Raw genomic sequence first — 22,670 nt, 5'->3', positions numbered from 1 at the left:
CAAAAGGAGGCCAGCAATTTGTCTGTTTTCTCATTAAGCATGCGCCAGGGACAGGTTTGCGTTTCAACAGTCGGTCTTTAGTAAATTGGGTTCACTGTCGGGGAAGATACATGTAGGAGAAATCACTAGGATAAGCGAGCCACGACTTAATTCGCTGCTAACACGCCGTTAAATCTTAACGACTCGAAGCTGGAGCCAAGATTTCCTCCCTTCCAAACTCTCTGGATGCAGCTTGTGTCTAGATAGGATAGCTATACCTCTCCTCGATCTCTTCACCTTGCATTCCCTACCTTCTGTTCGCCTTTCACCTTTCGATTTCTTTAATCCCTTCACCCTTTAAATCATTTCTTTTCCAACTGTTATCCATTATCTTTGATTTTGCAAGATTTACAATTTTTGACATTTCGATCAATTCCAACCAGAACATTCTAAATTCTAAAAGGGTTGTTTATCCTGTCCAATCTTTCAAGACGTTGTTCGTCTAAAAATTTCAAGATGATCCGTTGTCCCTTCGTTCTTCCAGTAGATGGACAAATTAAATTTGTCTTGGCCTGCTTATCTTTGTACGCGGAAGGGTCTTTGACCAGGGTTCGAGACAAAATTCGTTTACCTTGTATCAAACGGGATGAAAGACCCGTTGAGAAACGTTCTCTCTCCGGGAAACGTCTGAAAAATTCTTTGCTTGCGTTAAATAAAAGGCCGAGCAGTAGTTGGAGAGAATTCGTAGGAAATGCCGAGAGATGACCAACGCGCTCGTAGCGATGTAACCTAGCTAGAGAAGTCCGACGGACAATTCTCTGTTGAAACTCGATAATATGCATCGTATCGATCCAAGTCGGTTCCTTCGACGATAATATGCAAACAAACCTGCCGAAAGGCTGCCCGCAGGGAATTAACGAAGTGATTGAACCGTTGAAAAAAAAAGTAGGAAGGCGCCTTTAAAGCTCTGGCTGGCTGTAATGCTTTCAACGATACGCCGCCATTACGCGAGGAATTGGAAATCAAGTATTCAATTCTTCCGGCGAGCAAATTTGTACTGTGGAATAAAGTGTTCCAACCTCTTGTACGCGAAAACTGCCAGCAAGAAGGGGTGGAAAAAAAAAAGAAGAGCCTCGACCTCGCTCGGGGGAGAAACGTTCGAATACGAGAACTTTTCCAGTCTATAGCTATTGTTTGATCGTGATATATTCAATGGAAACGTACGATTAAAATTCATAGAACAAAGACGAGCCGATGTTAAGCGCTGTGCTGGAAAAAAAATTGTATCGATGTTCGTTCATTATCGATACAAATTGTTTGAACAAAATTATCGCGTTGATTTGAGATAGAAAGAAATCGTTAACAAAACGAATGTATTATAATTAGCAAATGAGGGAAGTGAACGGATTTTAAACGCTATTAAAATTGCACCGAGAGTTGGAAATAGTAAATGATTAGATTAATAGTAGGTATGGCCTGAATCGAGTCATACATATATTATTCGATACGTACGCTAGGATAATACGGATTAATCTTTTTTAATTTAATGCTTTGACTTGCTCTGTTCAATTAGTATTTCTGGCAATCAGTGTGTTAATAGGTTAATAAATGAACGCGTACGAACGTGGGAGTTTGCGTTTGAGCTATTGATTGCTCCTATAGAAGCTGCAAAGGGAGACGAATAAATTCTCTGTAAAAAAGGAATAGTTTTCCTTGTGCCATAAAAGATTTCCGCAAATTTGTCAAACACTTTTAAATCATGAAACTTTGAAATCTAATAACTTTCAGCCCGTTCTTTAACTCAACTATTACGTGGTTATAAAAGGTTTCTTTGTGCGACTTTGAGTTTCACTGAAAAAGATAATCGCGTTTCCGTTTGTCGTCTCGCGTCGCTTGAATATTATCCTGAGCTTTCTATCCCTCCTTTCTTCGTATGGATATTTGCCGGTAGCATAGCGCAGCATTTGAAACATTCATAGAGCAACTTGACTGCCAGCTAGGAATATTATCCTCATCTAGCACGGATCGTTGCTTCAGTCGCCTCTTCTTTTCTATTCTAGCGACAGCAAGCTTTCCGTCGACAATCTGTGCGACGCCTTTTCATCCGCGTTTTCCACCCTACCGATCCTCGTTACTGATACACACAATCGCGATACTATTTCGCTCGATTCGTTTGATTTGTAAAATCGCGATCCCTCCTGATTAATCGGGCTTAATTTATAATTACAAGAAATATACGATCGCGCGCGATGAAACGGGGAGCGAGGAAGTGAAAAGGAAATAAATGGTCAATAAACGGTGTAGAAGATTTATTTCGGTACACGTAGGAAGAGCCGAAAAGAGGCGGTACAGGGGTAATAACGAATGGGATAATAATTGAAATTAGGAGGAGGCGGAGAGGCTAATACGACGACAAGCCCGACGAGCTGGCAATTAAATCTTGACGTATCGCCGCTGAGATCTCCGCCTTAAGCCAATTTCGCAATGATGAAATGCGATTCTTCTCCCTTCATTATCCTCCCGACGTAAATTTTCGTCACGAGTCACGAGTCACGCGATTGCTCGCAATTAAGCTACCAGTCTTCCGTTTCAACGACTCTCCTGTATATATGTATGTATATATTTCGTTAATGCTTCGTGAGTTACGACGATATCGTTTTGGTTTTATACCTAGAAAATACTAGAATTACGAAATTGCAAATGATCTGATATAGATAATAGAGAAATCACGAGGGAATTATAGGTTTCTGGAGGATGATGAATGTGCCCTGGCGGTTTGCGACCAGCTATCCTAAAGGTTTTCGAACTTGCAATCCTTTTAGGTAATACACGCTTGCCTGGCAGGGTGTAGCGAGGTAGTTTGTACCCCGTGGGGACCTTCACGATTCCCTGACAAACGACCACGGTATTCAAATGTCGATCTTTGTCGAGATTTCTAGTCGCTCCCGCGTTCCCGTCGTTTCACTTTCGTCGCGGTAAAAACTTTTAATCGCGGAACACTTACGCTCCCAGCAATGTCACCGTTCAACTCCCTCTTGCTCCTCTTTGTTTTCCCTTTTCAGCAATTTTTTTCCAGGTCAACGATGCTTCGTTAATTGCAGCTTCTCCGAGCGTGATCGTTATCTCGCTTTGGCTTCAACTTTCCCACTGAATTTTCCGTATTGCCTCTCGCCTCGCTGTTTCGCGTTATGTACCTACTTTTTCTCTTCCGAGAAACATTCGTTTATACGCACTCCTCGATTCTCTTTCTTTCGTTTGCACGAGGTGTTGTGTAACTAGTGCTGATTAATTGTTAATTAGGAAAGAAGTCGAAAATGTAGGAGAATATTTTTTCCTGGAAATCTTAGGAAACATTTATCGTCACGATACCTTATACATACTCTACATTTACCCTTTGAAATTTGTCTCGCCTTTATCGAAAATCGAATGGTAACTTCGCGTTTGATTCCCGTGCCTGAAATCCCTCTCTGCAGATTTGCGAGATTTAACGCAATACCGTGTATGTTTCATGGAGAATTTGCGTTTCGATATCTAGATTCGTCTTGTACCTTTTACCCTTATGTCTTGTCCGATACAGGAGCCTGTTCTTTTTTTCTTTTTCTTATCCATTGAAAACTCGATACCACCTCACGTATCTCATTATATTTTCGTTTTTCGACAAGATATCACATCGAAAAATTACTTTTTCCCCTTATTCTCAATTTTCCTTTCCTCCTTTTCTAATCATTAAAAATTTCCATTTGCTCTCCTCGAAATAAAACTGTCTCGATGTTATCGAATAAGTTCACCGTTCGTACCTTGCTTAAATTTTATTTGAAAAATCCTCTTTGTTCCATTAATGCTTCGCATTAACGCGAATCTCGAATAGCGATCTCTGGGTCTTTGTAAATTCTACGATATAACCAGCGTCGTGTTCGTGCCGTCCGTGTTCTTTTCGCTACGCTTTCCTATTCGTTATCTAATTTTCTTTTTTCTAAAGCGGACGTATTAATCTACGCTGCGAAAGCTACTTTTAGGCCCATAGAATTTTGCATGTTAATTAACTGCACATTTATCTTGCTTCACTGGCCAATGATTCCTTTGTATTTTTATGTCATCGAATCGTGTCAGACTCGATACACTTCGAAATCGACCATTTGATAGATAGTAACCCAATATCGTCCTGTACACGTATTCATTTTGCGTCTCATTATTCCGATCTGAATATTCGAGTTCTCATTTTCGCGCGGAACACAAAAGCTTTCAAAACGCGTTTATACCGATCAAATTATCTGATCCTCTGTGTCTGTTTGTTTTATGCTCTCGTTTCGCTTTTCGTCTTTCGTCTCTTTGTCGAGTGACATTTAAAATTTCCAGGACGGAAAATTTGAAATTAATTAACTATCTCGTTATCTTCACGGTCGATTGCTAACATTAAAGCGCTCGACATTAATTTAACGCAACGCGTTATTTCTATGAGAAACCATTTTCTTCTTGCTTGATTTTCTCGACTTATCCCTGTGATTGTCTCCCTTCAACGGAGCAAAGAAAAATAATTGCAGCCACAGTGTGAACCGGAAGGAACGATAACGACACCCGGTTAACGACTTGGCGAAGCGGTGCCGCGAACGTAAATTCTTGACGAGAACGAAAATTAACTTTCACGCTGCCACTTCTTTCGACAAGTTTGTCTTTCGCCTGTTCTTTATCCTTCGCGTAACATTTTTTATTAGCACACTTTCCTCCTTTGATTTAATTTCTATACCTCTTCGTTAAGCGCGTAAATTTTAATAATAACACGGAGAAAAGAAAAAGAATACTTGGACGGCGAAGTTTTTGATTGAAAAAATATTTGCATCGTTTATTATCGATGCCATCGACGCTCCCTTAAATTCTACGAGCTAATTGCTTTTCTTCGCTTCGAGCGCCAAGTCTTTTAATCTTATTAACTCTCATCGATTTCCTGTCAAGCTCCTCGAGGAGCGAATAAACGTTAGCGGAAATGAAAACAGGTGAAAACGACGCGTGACCATCGGGAGCATTTTATGTGTGTCGTTCATTCGTGAATTAAATCTATTACTGATAATTCTGAGAAAATTCGCGAAGAAATAAATATGTAATTATTCATGAAAATTACGAGGAAAAGTAGTGAAATAAACGAATCGTTAAACGGCGAAATTCGAACTGCTGTTAAATAGTGTAGAAGCAATTAGTAAATAGATATCGATTTCTTTATCCAAGAATGAGGCTCGAAGATTTAAATGTTTCGCAACAGGTTCCGGTAATGCGCGAATCAAAGGGAGAAAAGTATAGGTACTGAAAATGATAGCCATCGAAAGCTGTCTTCTTGTTCTCGTAACCGTAGTTGGATGAACAGCGAAATTGTTCGAGCATGTCTAAGAAAGACGTTCGCCGTAAAACTTTACGTTTGAACTTTTTACACCCACTTGAATTTTGTACCACTAAAATTACATGAAGTACAATTAACCTTCGTGTAACATAGTAATTAGGTTTTGAAAAAAATAGCTTTACGTTCGCTGGTGTAAAACATCATTAAAACAGAGTGCGTTTATTTTAAATCGGATACCGTGTCAATAACGTTGATTAATTAACGCAAAAAAAAAAAGAAAATGAAGTGAAAAACAACACTGGTATTGTTATACGAATTTCAATTCCTCCGTGATAAATGAAATACGTATCGTTGAGATAAATAATTCTGGAACGGTATCTCGCATTCGTATCGTTCATCCACTTACGGGTATAAAGCGCAATATTATCGTGACGCGTGACGGTATAAAAATTTCTCTGGTTAGATAAACATCGACAAACAGAGGGTCGAACGTGACCAGGCATAAAACGTGCGGAAGGGTGGCGCGATCGAAATTAAACGACCGTCTGTAAATTACTTTTTCATCCGGCGCCGTTGATAATCCACGAATGGCCCAGGATGTTGCGGGGCTCCCTGGGCATTTAGCCGGTTCATACGCCTTACCCACTGTCGCTTTCTGACCGAACGACCGACTTTCCGTCCTCGTCTACCTCGCTTCCTGTCACGATCGACCAATCAGCTTCGATCTTTAAAGCTTTTCTTCCGTCGGATCCAGCTCTGCTCTCTGTCCGCAGCATGAAAGCGCAGTGGAACGACCGCGAATAGTACATGCGCGACGATATTCTGCGCGTGCGTTACCTACCTGTCCTATATCTATAAGGACAGCAACCCTCTTCGAGGCCGCTCAGTTCTTATCCGTATTCGCTCGGGTGACGATCGATCGTATCTTCCGTGACCTTCTTTCCTTCCACCTTTTCGCCTCGCGATTTATCGATACCAACGCGAGATCATCCTAAAAAACTCCATTCGAACGTTTCGTGATATCTTTCTCTTTATACGTGAAGTGTGATCGTCGACTGTGTCACCAGTCGTTTTTATTTTTTTAACATCTACAAACAACAAAAGTGTTTCGCTGCGACAGGCGGTGCACCCGAGCTACAACTCGGAGGATAAATGGTCCTGTTGATGTTTCCTTCGTACGAACAGCATCCAAGACAGGGATCAGCGTATCTTAACTTCCCACGTCTTCTACCGTGAACCAGGACTACGTTCCCCGGGGGTGGTTTCGTTACCAATTACGCAACGTACCCCACGACGGACCAACGATCATCGGGGTACAATCTGACAAACGTAAGTTAACAGTCACGCTCTCGCTAATTTTGCAACGTCTGTCGATTACGATAGAAAACAGTGTCGATAAAAGCTCGTTTCGATTAGGGTGGATTTACACGGTGTGTTTACATTTGGTGATTTGCCTCACCTACTTCTGTTCATACATATCTAGTGTTCCAACGAAGCCATTTGGGTGTAGGTGTGGAAGAAATCGCTCGGGGCTAGCCGTCGAACTTTGTAACGAGTTACAACGCGTAAACATCGAACGTGTTCTGTAGAAATTTCGCGGAACACAAGGTAACTTTATTCGTTGAAGGGAACCGAGGTTGTACGGGAACTTATTTACGCTCGGCTCGTAAACGCACGATTAACTGTGTGACTGTTACGCCACGGCATCGACCTCGAAACTATAAACCCTTTAATGCACCCCTCTAACATTGGGATAACACGCCAAATTTCTGGCTTCGATGCTTTGCGATTTTTTGCAACATGCTGTAATAAAAAGAATAAAAAATTCATCGCGGATAAATCGAAACCAGAATCTCTCTTTTAGTCGATGCGATCGAAGATTGCTTTCGCATCAACGTGGACGTTAAACGATTGCAAACGCGAGCACAACACGAGGGCTTTCCATTTGGATAACGTTGTTCGTATTCGAAAAACGATTGAACGCCAATGGCGAGGTATCGTCGCGAATAATTTCGCGGGAGTAACGCACTTCGTATCGCTCGAATACACTTTCAAGCCCCGCTCTTAACCGTTTGAGTACCGGGGCTGATTGCAGGAATACGTTTGAAAAGTAGCGAGCACCCCAATTACGCTGTTTTTTTTAGTACCACCAGAATCATTCAGAATTTCGTCAATTATCAAATACTTGATGCTTTTGCAGCCGGGCATTTATTCGCTCTTTTTTTTTTTTTTAATTTCAAGCTCGATGCGCGAACATTAATTTACGATTTATTGAATCGACAAAGTAATTTGAAATTCTACGGTATCAAAGGTTTGGAAATAGACAGATGAGAGAAGAGTCATCGTTAACCGTAACCCTTTTATCATGCTTCCATTAAGAATTTCATCAGTCATCGGGGAAGCAATGAATCTCTAGAAGAAAAATGTTTCGCGAAGAACGTTCGGATTAAGAATGGTATAAAGATAGATATAATTCTAGTGGAGGGCGCGAGAGAGTTGGAGAAAGGGGGAAGAGAATCTTGATGGAGAAGAGCGCTTCTCTCGTGGTGTTGCGGTTCGTTGGCGTGGTTTGATCGAAAGGGTATTTCCTCGGCATACAAGAGAAAAGTTCCTCCAAGAAGATAAACTGCTCTTCCCCCTTAACGTTCTTCGTTGCGAAGTTGGTCGGGTAGGGAACTTTTCTGAAAGATTCACAAAAGATTTTTTTTCCTTCCCGCTTCGATGCTTGAATATAATTCGGGAAGGGAAGGGCGGCGAAACTTTCTTGAAGGAAATTTAAACGTACGCGTACGAGAGCCGAAGAGCAATTTTAAGAGAATTATACGAGAAATTAATTATCGCCGAGACGCGAGCTTGCGCGACGTTGTTAAATTGATATAAACTGATTGTAATTAAAATTCGCCGCGCGACCAAGTAAGCGCGTACACATTTGTAAATTAAGTAATTTTTGTTCCATCTTGAAAAAGGGAGAAAAATGTGGAATCCAGGAGAAAATAATTAGTCGAAGCGAGACGTAGCCGCGTCTGAACAAACCTTTTGTAATTCAAGCTTGCTTTGAAAGTGGGTCGAACTTTCGCGGGGCTAGAAATTAGGGGGTGTTCGAGTCTCGCCCCCTTTCTCTCCGCTACCCCTTCGTGCTCTTTCTGTATGCTGCATCGTTCCTGTCGGTGGATCGATCCCGGAATTATTAGGTAATTACCGCGGTGCGCCGGGAATAATTTCAGAATCGATTAAAGGGGTGAGGCAACGCACGGGGATCTCTGGTCGCAACTTCCTCCAACGGAATTAAGTGCCGACTCGTTTAACGTCAGATCACTTGGCTAACCTCTACTCCACTTCCACCTATTTCCCTTACACCCTTATACCCGGTGTTGTTTAAACCGTCGCGTCGTCGCAAACTTTACACGCGCTTGTTACGCGAAATAATTCACGACTGTTGCAATTGTAACGCGAAAAGTTTGTTCTTTAACATTCTGTAAGTTATCTTTGGTAAGCCAGCTTGCGTTGTACTTGCGAGAAAGTTGATTTTACCTATCCCTCTGTCGGTGAACGTGAAAAATAGCAGCGTAGTAACAGAAACCGATTGGAAAATCGATCGGAGCTTAACGTAACGATGAAAATCGAGGTACGAAATTCAATTGGAATCGGTAGTCGATGAAAATGTTGGAAAGAACAATAGAGAGGAAATTAGAGGAGGAAACTGAGGGAGGGTAAAATTTTCCAGGGAATCGACGGTTCGCCGTTTTCCACGAGGATGATCCTGCACGGAACGCCTTTACGAGCTTGCTACTCTTAATGTCTCCATCCTGAGCCTGAACCGTGGTGGGTGCCAGCGACGAGGATACGATCCTGCGAGGTCAGAACTCGAGGCCACGGATCAACGAACGGGGTGGAGGCACGATAAAAATAAAGAAAATGGGGGTGCCGGATGTGGAACAGGCTAAGAGACGGCTGCAGGATATACTGAGGAAAGCGCAGAAGCTCGAGATACCACCGCAAGAAGTGATCTCGACGAGGACCGCCCAGAAGCTTCTTGCCAGGACGAGGAACGTCCTGGCATGGACGATTTGGATCACCGTTTTTGTCCTGCTGCTCAGCGGGGTCGTCTATACACGCTGGCCAACGAGGCAGGAAGTTGAGACCATTAGGACTGTCCTCAGGCGAACGGTGAGTCGATCACATACGATTTTCCCCATCTTTTTACGCTTTCAATTTAATGCTTGTCAACATTCTTTTAATCCCAAACGATAAAAAGCACCTGAACCGCGCTTAAATTAAGTAAGGCTGCGAACGGATTTGTAATTGCCTAGCAGTATACCCCGTCTAATGGTGTAACGTCGAATAATCCTGGAACAACGCAACCCCATGCGTCAGTGTCATTGACAGATGACGGTATCGATAGAGTTGTTACCGAAATGCGTGTTACCTCTCTGATAAGCCGCAACGCGATCATCGCTTTACCATTTCCAAAGCTTCCAGATTTGCTTCGGCAAATGCAAAACCACGCGTGCACCGTATTATTAGGCGTGTCCGTTTCGATAACGTTCGTTAAGAAAACTGAATACAGTTGGCTTTAGAAAACATGCAAATTCCCTGTACCTCGGGTCTGAACGGATAATATAAATCAAGCCTTAAACCTTTCGCATTTTCCTTTCTTTCGACGCGAATGAAACATCACGTCTTCGTCTGGATTAATTAAAATGATTACACGGCAAAGTGGAGTACAGGCAAAGGTAAAGGTAAAGGCAAAGTCAAAGGCAAAGGTAAAGGGGTTTACTTGGGTGTTTCATGATCGTTTCGATCCTAGTTTGACCAATTTTCACGGAATCCCTTTAATCTGAAAATTATTGCCGCTTCAGCCGACGCCTTGGTCGGATTTCCATAGGAAATTAATATACGTATATCGTAGTATCGACTGACGCGAACTTCAAAGTTTACGCCGTAGCTGTGGAAGTCGGCTGAAAAGACAGAGTGGAATATTTACGAGGCAATTAGCGAGCGAACGGTGCGCGAGTTAAACCCCCGTGGAATATCTTTGTCGAGGAACGATTTCTGCCTACGCGAAGTTACATCGATTCGTCGGATTCTCGGCCGAGTAACTTTCGTCGCTTCGAATATTTCGTTACCTCAAAGCATAGTTAATATTTCGAATCAACCGTGAAACTTCGTATCGTATCTTAAAACGAAGTAAAAATCTCGGAAATTTCTTTCTCCCGATTTTTACAATCTGCTTATTAACTTTGAACTCATTGAATTATTAGCTTGTTGCGTAAAACAGAAAAGTCTTAAGGTCCTTCTTAACCTAAGTTATAGCTTTATGAAATAATACGTGTCGCTTATTTTCACCTACCTAATAAATCTACGAAGTTTCATTAAAATTGGTAGGGGACACTTTGGTATATTTCTTTGTCAGTTTAACGAGTACTGCGCCACACCGTAAGTCTTGTACCCTTTTCCTTTAACAAGAGCAAAGTTTTCAAAGTAACGGGAAAGAAAAAGGCTAAGGGTATTTTGCATTCGACCGTGCTGCAAATTTACATCGAACGAATATTATTCGTAAATTCGACGACCGGAAGCTGCGATTTACTTCAAAAGTAGCTAACGAACCGGCTTCCGTCTTACGGATGCTGCTGTGGCTGGTTGTATGGTAATCCTGTTAACTCGCTTAATTAGAATCCTGTTCGTAAATCAACTCGAAATTTCTTTCGAAAGGTTGTTCAGTACCCTTTCGGCATTACACTTATATTTTGACAAACTTTGAATCATTAAACATTCCGTATTAACCCTTTAACTGCGGGTGTGGTTTATAAACCACATACTAAAATTATAGCCAGAGGCGGGTGTGGTATATAAACAACATGTTAATTTTTGCTAATATCAAATAGCGGCTGTGGCTTACCGCTAAAATAAAAATAAAATTTAAAAAAATCTTTTAAAATAGAATATTACTTCAGTAATATAATTTAAAATTAGAATTTAATTGGCTGTATTAAAAGTACCCGCAGTTAAAGGGTTAAACAAGACTTGGTATCCTGATCACTCTTGCAACGTGAAGTTTTTCTTCGTTTTCTCATCGATTCCCAAGAATCGCTATCGAAAACATTTATTTGAAAATAGAGAGAACGGTACGTCGAAAGCGACGTTCCCCGAGGATGATATCTCGAAAAAGAATGTATGTTTTCAGTCGGAGGAGCAATAACGTTACACGGCGTTCTAGTTTCCTCGAAGAGTAATCTTCCTGTCTTGGAATTCCTTCCGCCCGTTCCACTGATACACCTTGTTGTATTTCTTAAATCCAATCTCTATCTTTATTTCTTTTCCATCTGATCATAGATTCCGTGTCACATTTGTCTTAACTTCTTCTACCACTTTATTTTAATACTTTAATTGTCCACCTTTTTCTCGCTCGGTCGACGACACAGGGACTCGAAACTATTCTTGAAACATATTCGTTATCTACATCATTGAATTCGTCCTTAATTGAAGTAGAGCCGGAAAGTTTAACTGGAACTTACTGCAGTAAAATCGCCTTTGGATTTCTGAAAGCTTACTTTCAAAAGAATCCTCCCTTCTTTTCGTTTTCTTCCACCGAAAAGATAAAGGGTGGCTGTGAACCGGAACTTTGAAAGATCTCTCTGGTCCTTTCAGGTTCCAGAGATAGATCGTGCGAAGAATAAAGGATTTCATAGAATTTTATTACATCGTTCAGTTTTTTTTCTCTTCGTATTCGCTAGTCATGTTCATTCATTCTCTAAATGGAAGGAACGCGCGTATGTAGGTATATACTTTCAATATTGCTTCTATGTAGAACACGGGACATTCGATTCGACTTTACGTCCACGGTGGAAATTGATAGAATTCTGTTGAAAACTGTGAAAAGCATTTCTATATCGAAGAACAATCAATTTGTAAATTTGTACGAACAACCCAATCTTCCTGCGATGTTTTTCCTTTTACCAGATATCAGTTGTACATTTAGGGGATGAAATAATGATACACTGTAGATGATCGTTTAACAGGTGCAACGCGATATCATTGTGAAATGGTCCTTAGAGAAATGGTCAAGTACCCTGTTTGACGGCTACGTTGTGTAATTCTCTAAACGTGTCGAAACCATCGGGATCGATTAAGGGAGAACCGCGTTATTTTTTGGCGTTAATAATGGTCCGTGCCTGTACGGTTGTTTTGTCTTTTATTCGGACTGAAACTAGCCCGTCACGAGTAAAACGCGAATCGAGTTGTCGAGTAACTCGAAGCCGGTTTCGAGAGGCTGCCGACTCTCGAAGTGCTCAATTTCCATGGAAATGGCAGCGAAACAGCACCATCTACTCTCTCTTTCCCTTTATTTTTTCTTTTTTTCTCTGTTGTTCGGGTGGTTTTTTTTATTTTTATTTTCGTCGAAACGGTGCGACGAATGCGATCGAATGGAACCCACATCCACTCAACCTGTCCCGTTTCCGTCCCTGTTGTTTCTTTCGTTTGCCCGACGAGTTTTCATTTGCTCGATTACCATGTGTTGTTTCGTCCATGGAAAAAAGCGCGGGCCGTTTCCGAGCGAGTCCGGCACGATGTTTCAGCTAGGATACAGAACGTTCCGCGTGTTTTTTAGCGGTCGAACGGTCGTGCTCGAATACGACACGGCCCGTTAAATCGGCTATTTAGTTCGTTACCAGTACTTCCGATCGATCGATCGATCGAGAGTGAAATTCCATTTGTACGAAAACATCGGTTCCATTCGAGTCGAGCGGAGAGACGAAACAAAGGACCACCGGAACACCTTGTTCCATTTCCAGTTGACTGATTCGAACCGAGAGGATTAGTTTTGTAATATTACCTCTCTAATTGACACGATATCGAGCCTGTGCTTTACCCTGTTTTTGTCCACAAGACAGCAAGTTGCGAGTTGGATCGTTCCCTTTACGCTTACTTTTAATCAAGGGAAGCCTAGGTTGTCCCAAAGTACACTAGGTACTGTGTAATTCGATGCTCCGTTACGGACTGTTTTTAACTTAACTCCCGGTTGAAAGGAGAAAAAAAAACAGATAGCTACTCTAGCGTCCTTTTTTCGAGTATGAAAAGAGACTGAAAATGTCTTTGATGGCGGCGAAGCTGTTACAGTTAGCGAACTCTGAAAGCGCTTCGAAAGAATTTTAATATCGATGCAAAGTATTCATCTAGATCCGCGCGAGCAGCCGCGGGCGACAGTTAAATTAAAAAATACTGGGAAGTGGTAAACAGTGAAAAAAGAAGAAAAGATCGCATATTATAGAAGACTCGACTAATCTTGTCACGGGCTACAGATTAAAGCTTGAATATATTTGCAGTTAACTGGATCTCGGTTATGAACTCGGTAGTTTCTTCTCGTTCCACCGTATACAAATTACGGATGAACTAGTTTAAAAAACGAAAATAGAGTTCATTGAACCGTAAAGCTTGATGTCAGTATAAAATTTTTCGAGATTTTTGCCCGCATTTCCTGTAGCAATCCTATTTTCTTGGACAGCGCAGAGTTGTCGGAACGATAAGTGAAAGGAGTAAGCGAATGGTCAGACGGAGTAGTCGAATCCCTTCCTGTACGTCAGGACGCTTCAAAAAGCGTCCGTGCTCCTTTTGTTTTTCGGAAAAGAAGCACTTTAAGTTTCCGTACAAGTTTCTTCGTGCAATGGCGATCTATAGGAAGTCAGAGAAGAGACAATCACGGTTCTATTGTGTAAGGTCATGAACGAGACCTGTGATTGCGTACAGTTCGCTCGTAAATTTCATCCTGAACCGGGTTCGCTCGCGAAGAAAATCCTTATCCAAAGGAAAGTCTTTTCTTCCGACCAAAGAAACCAAGGAAATACTTTCCTTTTCCTTTGTTCGTTTCTTCGAACGATTCCCTTTATTATCGATCGTAAACGATACAGTAAAATCGCGAATTCCAACGTATGTTTCCTTTTCCTTCTTTGTTTTGTTTTTCATCATGAAAACTATCTCATCGTTCGTTTTTCCTTTTGCGGCACGCGAATAAAGAGGAAACGTTATTTTGTTGTAAAATTCAGCGTCGTTAAAAAATACAGGCGGCTTAGCTTTTGTCGTGGTTCACGGTGCCCTCGTACCAAAGAATCGCTGGTCGCGTGAACAATTGCGACGAACGCGTGGAATTATTTCACGGATTTTGCACGGAATTATTTCACTGCGCTTCGTTAATTCTTGGATTTCACAAAGCTGTTTTGAACCAACGCAACACCGTAAATATACGCGAAGCACGGTTGATTTTTTTGGTGAATTTTTCTATTTTGCAAGTTCATTCGTCAAACGAGAAAAGATAGAAAAATCGCTTATTTTGTTACCAATTGATTTATAGATTTAATATCTAACGATAGGAAAGATTTTTACGATTACGAATACTGTTTCATTTCCGACTTGGCGTTTCGTTTATGCGAAATTTCGGTAGAGCTACAACCCGACGTGGCTCGGCTAATTTTCTCATTAGGAAGGTTCTCTTTGCATTTAAATAAGACACCACGTTCGAATAGAAAACGTAGCTACCTGGTTCATGGAAATGTATGCATGGGAGTGTGAATAATTGCTTGCTTCGCGGGTTGAAACTTGCGTGATAACCTTGGAATTTTTAAGTTACAATAGAAACTTAGAATGTGAGCAATTGGGAGACATAGTATTTTAAATGAACTGATGAAATTTGCAACATTAAATTGACTAATTCGTGCTTGAAATTTCGTCGTTCTCGAGAACGAACTTGTGCCGTGTTTTAGATTAGCTTCTTACAAGAAATTATGCCGAGAAACGTCAAAGGAACATGGCGGGGAAAGCTTGGACGCATCCTCTAGGGAATAATGAGGAGAGTAAGAAGGTAAATTAGCGGGAGCAACAAACAATTATGCTTTCGTAAAGCTGTTCCACGGATTCGAGCAGTTTGCGGTGGTGGAGATAGGGCGAGTCGACGGAATTTAGCTGATTAAGGGGAAACGGGCGCCTAGAGATTTTAATTAGGATAACCAGCCTCCGCTGCTACGTTCTGAATTTTACATTAACACTTTGACGGTCACGCCTTTCTCTTGGAATTTTATATATCTTTTTTAATACTTGATAAGGTAGGAAAAATATTCGAACCGACACGTGACAACTCTTGAACCGGCAAACAATTTAATGCGGTGAAACGACCGCAGGGGTGACGAACCCTTGAATTTCTATCGGGCAACGCTGACACGAGGGCGGCCGTGGTTGCGGAAAAATCGACAGATTGGATCATCGGTCGTCGAAACGTTCGTTGTTTGCCAAGCCAACTCGTTCCGTTCGTTTGTTTTCGGTTTGCGGTGAAACATTCGGATAACCCTGGTTACCGCGTCATCATTCCGAGCTGTTTGCTCGGCAGTTTTGCCCTTACGAGCAGCTTCACCAAAAACCAAATCGTCGTTGCTCGTCGCGATGAAAAGGGGGAACACTGTTCAAAATCGCATCACCTTGATTGCCGTGTTCCATTGTTTCCCGCTTCATTCCTTTATTTTCCTTTCTCTGTCTCGCGGTGTTAACATTAATCACCAACTAGCCGTTTCGTTAAATCAACGCGTTAACTTTTCGCAAGCTTACTTCTTTGAAACGTTAGTTTAATAACCTCGATTAAGTCGGAAAGGAGGATATAATTTATTTTGACAAAATGAGCGCGTAGGCTTTTCCAGTCGGTTAACGCTCGCCCTTTTCTTTTTGCCGGTGAAAATTTCCTGCTCACCCTTCTTTTCGAAACGGTCGACTCACCGTAAAATTTTCCCTGGAAAATCCGGTCAACTCGTGAAACGGCTGGAAAACTTTACTCGTATTGGTCGAACGGTCTCGTAACGACGCTTCTACGGGTGCAACTGACGTACACTATTGGCCCACTACCCAAGTTAACTGCCATTAATTATCAGAGATACTGCATACGACCGTGCATGTACTCTTTCCTCTATACTTCCTCCTCTTCTTCTCTATATACCTGTCGCTAATTAATTATGGCTTGTAATTTACTGGTCAGTGTTTTAATCCCTTTTTGTCGGTATTTAAATATTAAGTATCAGTATTTAAATCCTTTGGTCAGTATTTATACTAAATTGCCAGTATTTAAACATAAATGGTAAATATAAATATAAATTAAATATAACCTAATCTAGTAATTAATTCCATACTGGTTGTTTTTTATTTATACTGACCATTCGCTACTTATGTACTGACTGTTTAGTATTTTTATACCGACAATTTTGGAAAGTAGATTTATATACTAACTGACCATTTAATTTGTGCCATTAATTATTTGCTCGCATTTAATAATTCACAAGTCGTGCTTTTCCTGTTTAACGGAGAAGAAATTTCCAAGTTTTCTTTCTTCTGCTATCGTAAATTATGTTTAAATTCATCAACAAAGTCGCGTAGTGAAATTCCTCTCGCTGTTGGTATTCAGATTTTGGATAAACCGTAGCAGTAATTTCCTTCATCTATAATCTATGGCCAGTTGATGTGGCTTGTTCGCAACGTTTCATTGAAATGAAAGACAAACGTGAACGGTGATTAATTACCGGGTGTCGTGTACGAAATTGTCTGGTATCGACACGCACGGCTGCGTATGAATATAACGCGAGGTTATCGGTCACGGTGGTAGGCAATTTCGATCGCACACTAGAGTTCTCATCGCTTTCCTTCTCGGTTCTAGTTCGGCTCTCGTCGTTTCTTAAGAGGGGCGCATAGCTTCGCATCCGCCTTAATTGCGCCAAGATTCTTGCACGGCGAGCAACTATGAAAGGAATTCAGGATAAAGACGACAGAATGATAATCAGATGTACGCCAGTGTCGGTGACAGTCGCCCAATCTCGATTTCCTCTCGACGACGCTGTTTCCAGACGAAGCGTCAAAGTTTTGCTTCCTCTATTTCTCCTACCACGGGTTGCAATCGCTTTGCTAATTGAAACATTCTCTCCGCTCAGATTCGCGTTCCGAGATAAAGAATTTGCAATTAATTTTCAATTAGAATAAACGCCGAAATATGACGCGACGATTAAACATAGGAAGGGTTAATCGATGAGAAATAAAAATGAATAAAGGGATCGAAATGCAGAGATTTCGGTGGGTTTGTTTTGCCGCGTTAACGAAGGACAAGTTAAACTTGTCAACGAGTCGAGATAATTGGACGATATATAATAGAATATTCTGAGCCTGCAAACAGCAACCGGCAGCTCGCAGGCTCGGGCATTATTTCAAATACTAATTAGTAGGGAGAGTGCGAGAGGGAATCGTGGCGCGATCAACAGGCTAGGTGGTAGAGGCAGCTTCGTAACGAAGCAGGCCTCAATTATGCATGGAAATTTCACACACCCACATACAGACACAGACGCATCTGTTCGCCTCCCTCGTATACACGTTTTACTCTTCTAATTCGAGTCCGTGCCTTTTGCCCATGAACCAACCCCTTGGCGAGGATGATGCCTTTTTCTCGTCACCCTCGGCTCAAAGACACCGTGAAACCGCACGATTTCCTGAATTATTCCGAGCCGGTTCGAGAGAAGAGGGGTTCCCTCGCAGAAGGCTAGTTTCCTCGGTTAAGCGTCTTAAGGGGTGGAATTTGATAGCTTTCGTTTACGTTTTCTCATTGTGTCGGGGTGTTCAGTTTGTCTATAAACAGAGTCGGGTGTCGTTACGCGAAATGGAATGGAATATTTTATAAGAAGCTAAAACTCCACGGCGAAGACCACTTGGCGATATAAATTCAAGTAGAATGTTCTTTAAAACTCGCGCTACGCGTTCGAATATAGAAGTTATCATTAGCTGCGTACGTAATTTTCGTAGAACGTACAAACAGGAAGCTGAACGAATATACTTTACCAATTCCACGACGAGAACATTGGCTCGTCCATTTGCGAAGCGTGCATCCCCGGAGACAAGGGGAGGCATGAAAAATGAAGTGGGATGGCATTTACGGATGTCCCGCGATTTATGGTGGCGTCGTATGCTCGCATACATATATCGTACGACCACCGCAGGGACGAGACTAACGCAATGCTTTTCTCATCTCCCTTTTTTTTTGTATCGCGTCTTCTATTGTTCCTAAATAATCTAGTATAAGGGACAACAGAAAGAACACGAACGTGTGATTCGTATCGCTTAACACCACGATACGTTTCTTATTTCCAATCGTGACCGTTGGTCCTTATTTTCATTTCTGCTCCGTGGAGCTAGGACATGGCATAGTTTCGTACGGCCGCGAGAACAAATTACGCTGCCACGATAAAAATGTAATTTAACGTCACGATAAGATGGAGCGTACGAGTGGCCACCTTACCGTTAATTAACTTGGTAATCGAACAAAGCATTTAGCATGGCTGTTTCAGTTAATTAGAAAAGAAGCATTATTTAAAAAGATTGCTCTGCATGTTTATTTAGTTTGATATCTTGCACCGGGAATAGGGAAAGCGGTGGTAGGAAACGCGCATGATGAACGAGGTGTTAGTCGTTTATGGGTCGCTGAGGGATTTATACGGCAAAGACAGAGATACATCCGGCTACCGTCGCGTTCTTTTCTACCCCGTTATTTTACGTTCGCGTATAAAATCCCGCACCTCGTCTGGAATGTAAACGCTTTGACAATATCACGGTTAAAGAATTAAGCGTCGACATTGACAGTCCACCGATTCGTAAATAATTTATCACCGACTGTTCACTGGACCGATAAATTGAGTTTTTCACTTTTGGCGAAAGGCGATCTTATCGATGCGTATATCGATAGAGTAGGTGGAGTGGGTGAGTGGGAGGAGGGAGTGTCACAAATGGGCCATGCAAACGAATTGGTCGCAGGGGTGCAACGAGCTTGATGAATTCACTGTCGGCAACAAATAATCCACAATGCTACCTCTGCCATCGGTAATGGTAACTGGGTGGACAAGGCTAGCCGATAAGGCCTCTGCACCGGTTGTTGTGTCCGTTCTCTGCAATGCACCACGTTGAAATACGTCGCCTGACATAGATATCCATCGTTTCCCTTTCCGTCCCGATTTTAATCCCGATGTGCCCGTTTAATGATCCATTTCACGCGCGTCCATCTCTCCGTGTGCCACCTACCCTGGCCTGGAATCGCAATTCGCGATTACCCTAGTCGTTCGGTGCCTTCTCGGCTGATATTTATGGCTTTTCGATAAATTTCAAGAAAAAGTGCATCGACCCTTTCGAAGCTAGAACCTTATCCGCTCTTTTATTTCCTCGCGATACGCAGGAAAATTCTTTTAGAAACGAAACACGAAATTTGCAAGCGAACCAACGGTGAAATATAGATCAATAGAAAGATAACGATCCGTCCTCTATTCGGGTGTTTGGATAAAATATGAGGAGGGGGTTGCGCGAAGTCGATGCAATCTGTAGGCTGGCAGTGCGTAGTGCATACACGGTAAATACGCCGGCAGTGGTACACATATGCCTGTGTACATATAGATGCATACACATATATGATAAACAACTGGAACGCGTGACGCGGGCGAAATCCAAAATTCATTTAACCCGTGAAGCGCGTCGGTGTGTCGATACGCGAGGCGTGGAGTTTCTCTCGCGTGCATCGCTGCACATTTATGCGGCCCATGCGACGAGACAAACCGAGTTCCCTTCCCTCGACTACCTGCCTACCGTTCGTTGGATGCCATCACGATATATGGATGCGTACTGACGTTGATTCGATTTCACCCTGCTAAACGAGCAAATCGTTTCAGACCCGTGTTTCCCTGTTCCGACGTTTATAGAGGATAACGGGCCACAAGATTCGACCCCACAAGAATTCCATCTTTTTCCATCCACCGATTCCACGAGTAAATTATTTATTTCGCATACCAATGATCAAAGGTAGATATTCGATTTTTTCCTCCAATACATACCATTCGATGGAATTTTTCACGACGAACAACGAGCCGTAACCGACGCCGGTTAATCCGAGCTTCTCTGTATAGCCGATAAAGTGGACAACGCTTTGTCGTAATCGCGTTGAAAACGAATGGAAAATACGAGGAGCGAATAACGGCGCGTTAAAGAGAAGCAAACTGGCCGGTATCACGCAACGGGCAAAGTGGTTCACAGTCTCGTGATCGCGCTTGTTCGAACACCGTCCAGTCATTTTCCGTTCTCGCCTAGGATAATCAATCATAGAAAAGAAAATTCTTTTTTTCCTTCTCGAGTTAGCCCCTTATCTTAGTTCCGATACGTCGGATTAATTCTCTCGGTAGCTAGCTAATTTTTCCGTGAAACTTTTACACGTGTTTCTTGCCGTTTCACGATGATTTGCAAGTAATTTCCTTGAAAAGGGGCAAAGCTTTATTAATGATCTCGAAACATCGATACCGAAAGTGTCGAGAGCGTCGGTTGTAGTATTGGAAGAACACGAGGGTTGGTCGATAAATTAATTTCCTATCGACTGGAGCCGCATTGTCGGTGGCACGCGGTATAATTGGAAAGTGCTATCGCGGTCGATGAACTCGTGATTACCGAACGTGGATTAGATATTTCGAGGATTATGGCGGTCACGGAGCCTATACGCGTACAAATTGCAGACGGTCGTGCAAATCGTCGCGCGATTCGTAGGCAATTTAACCGGCACGAAATGCCGGATGCCGGTCCACTCTGCTGTTTCGGCTTTGATGGTATTGCGCTCGAGCGATACTACTGCCAGAAGTGGTCGCGGTCACGCTATGGTCAGACCAACTGAATCTCTACCTCGTTTCTCCCCTAATCGTCCTGCTATTAATCAAATCTGTCCAAAGTTCTTCACACTATTTTACAAATTTACTCTTATTTAAATTAATTATTAACTTAAGTTATTATTAATTTAAGTTAATTATTAACTTATTTAAGAGTACGCAAACTCTGAATGGCTGCAGGCAACAGATTTTCATAAAGACAATTTTCTGTCATGATCTCCTGTTTATCGCTCGGAGTTTTTATAAGCTTGTCCGGGTCAGAAGTAACAGAGGGCTGAGGAAATCCGTGCTATCGCAATTTCCACTCGGCTGGAAGCCCTCGACGTCGTCGTCTCTTCGGCACAGTAGGCTGGAATAAAGATATAGCGTCGTTTTACGACGCTCTGCTCGTTAAAAGAAGACCATCCCGTCGGGCAGCAGATTCGCTCTTTTCGTTTTACGTTGTCGTTTCCCGAATTATTATATTTTTCGAAAGAGTCTCGTTTATTCCTCCGAACCTCGTCGGTTTGCAGTGCTTTAATCCACTTTATATCGCGTGAAATTTATTACACCAGTTGAAAACTCATTGTCTATAAAATCGCTTGATTACCTTTCGTCGTTTCGCGTATTTCTCCTCGTGTCGCTTTGAGGCGCCAGCTCGAGAGTGAAGGTGGGAATACGCGTAGAGTAATTATGGCTATGGCAAAATCACTCTCGAAAGTATCACGGTTAAAGAAAACGAAGTAGGTAATTAAAGAAGATTCAGTCGTAGAATTCTCTGTGCGTCGGTGTACATTTTTCCCTCGTAACATTTGCGTTTCATTGAGAAACGCGGGGTGCTCGAGACCGATGATGTACAGCGACGGCAGGAACGTGTAACATGCTCGAAAAGCAGAAAAAGCAAGATCTCCGGCAAGTCCTCGACGCTTTGCTTTTCCCACCCTCGACCAAGCGGAAGACAAATATGCTTGAGGACGACCTCGACGAACTCTTCACAGAAGACGGGGAGTTGCTTTAAATTTTAACAGCAACTATTTGCGTTCTTAATTTTCGTTTCGCTTTGGCTACTCGAACCGCATTGGAACATTCTGCTTTTTTCCGTTTCCGTTAAAAAAAATAAAGAAGACAGGCATTACGAGTGGTTGAAAAAGTATTGGGCATAACTTCTAGCCGCAAAATTAATTAAGACTCCGAAATTAAAGGTCCTCGTTAGCAGAGGATAAAAAAGGTTCTTAAGAGACCATGTGCCGGAAGTCTGCGATTCTCTCGGAATAAACTGTTAAAATTTTTGTGGAATTTTGAAAGTGCACAGTCCCGAGGTGGCTTTATTTCAGGGTTGCAATGGTAGGTCAAGCTCTCTAGGTCAATGACTGCAGTGTTTCTTGCTGATAGGGTGCCTTTATTACCAGGCTTCTTGTGGTTCTATAACATTGCAGCGCTAAAGTAACGACACCTCGTAACCGAGAGGTCATCAAAATTTTGTAAAATTTTCAGAGTTTCTGTCGAGGAAACAATGGGTTTTAAGTATATAGCTGTTTTATCACTTTTTATCCCCTTAACTCTTGCGCGATTGAAGCTTTAATATATAAAACTTATTCTAAAAATGTAAATCAACATGTAGTCGAAAAAATGAAGATCCAGCCTGTAGAATATAAAATCCGTGAGTCCCTTCGGGAAGATTTGAC

At 42.1% G+C, this 22,670-nt stretch overlaps 1 protein-coding gene across 4 annotated transcripts in view; it reads left to right on the top strand.

The window, feature by feature from the left end:
- The window catches only part of LOC117605200 (uncharacterized), a 57,993-nt gene that overhangs the window by 6,000 nt on the left and 29,323 nt on the right, over positions 1 to 22,670 (top strand). For 2 of the 4 annotated variants that reach the window (XR_013065209.1, XM_076693175.1), the window contains exons 4-5: positions 6,429 to 6,637; positions 9,033 to 9,475. Coding sequence is in view for 3 of the 4 variants with exons in the window: in XM_076693175.1 (XP_076549290.1) it covers positions 9,224 to 9,475 (252 nt within the window). In the remaining variant the exon portion in view is untranslated. Of the gene's footprint in view, positions 1 to 6,010; positions 6,638 to 9,032; positions 9,476 to 22,670 lie in introns of those variants that run through there. The other 2 variants (XM_034326222.2, XM_034326223.2) reach the window with 2 other exon arrangements.

This window comes from Osmia lignaria, chromosome 3 (assembly GCF_051020975.1).
Source record: "Osmia lignaria lignaria isolate PbOS001 chromosome 3, iyOsmLign1, whole genome shotgun sequence".
Lineage (NCBI taxonomy): Eukaryota > Metazoa > Arthropoda > Insecta > Hymenoptera > Megachilidae > Osmia > Osmia lignaria.
The sequence above is the reverse complement of the archived record's forward strand: the minus strand, read 5'-3'. Positions and strand labels throughout refer to the sequence as shown.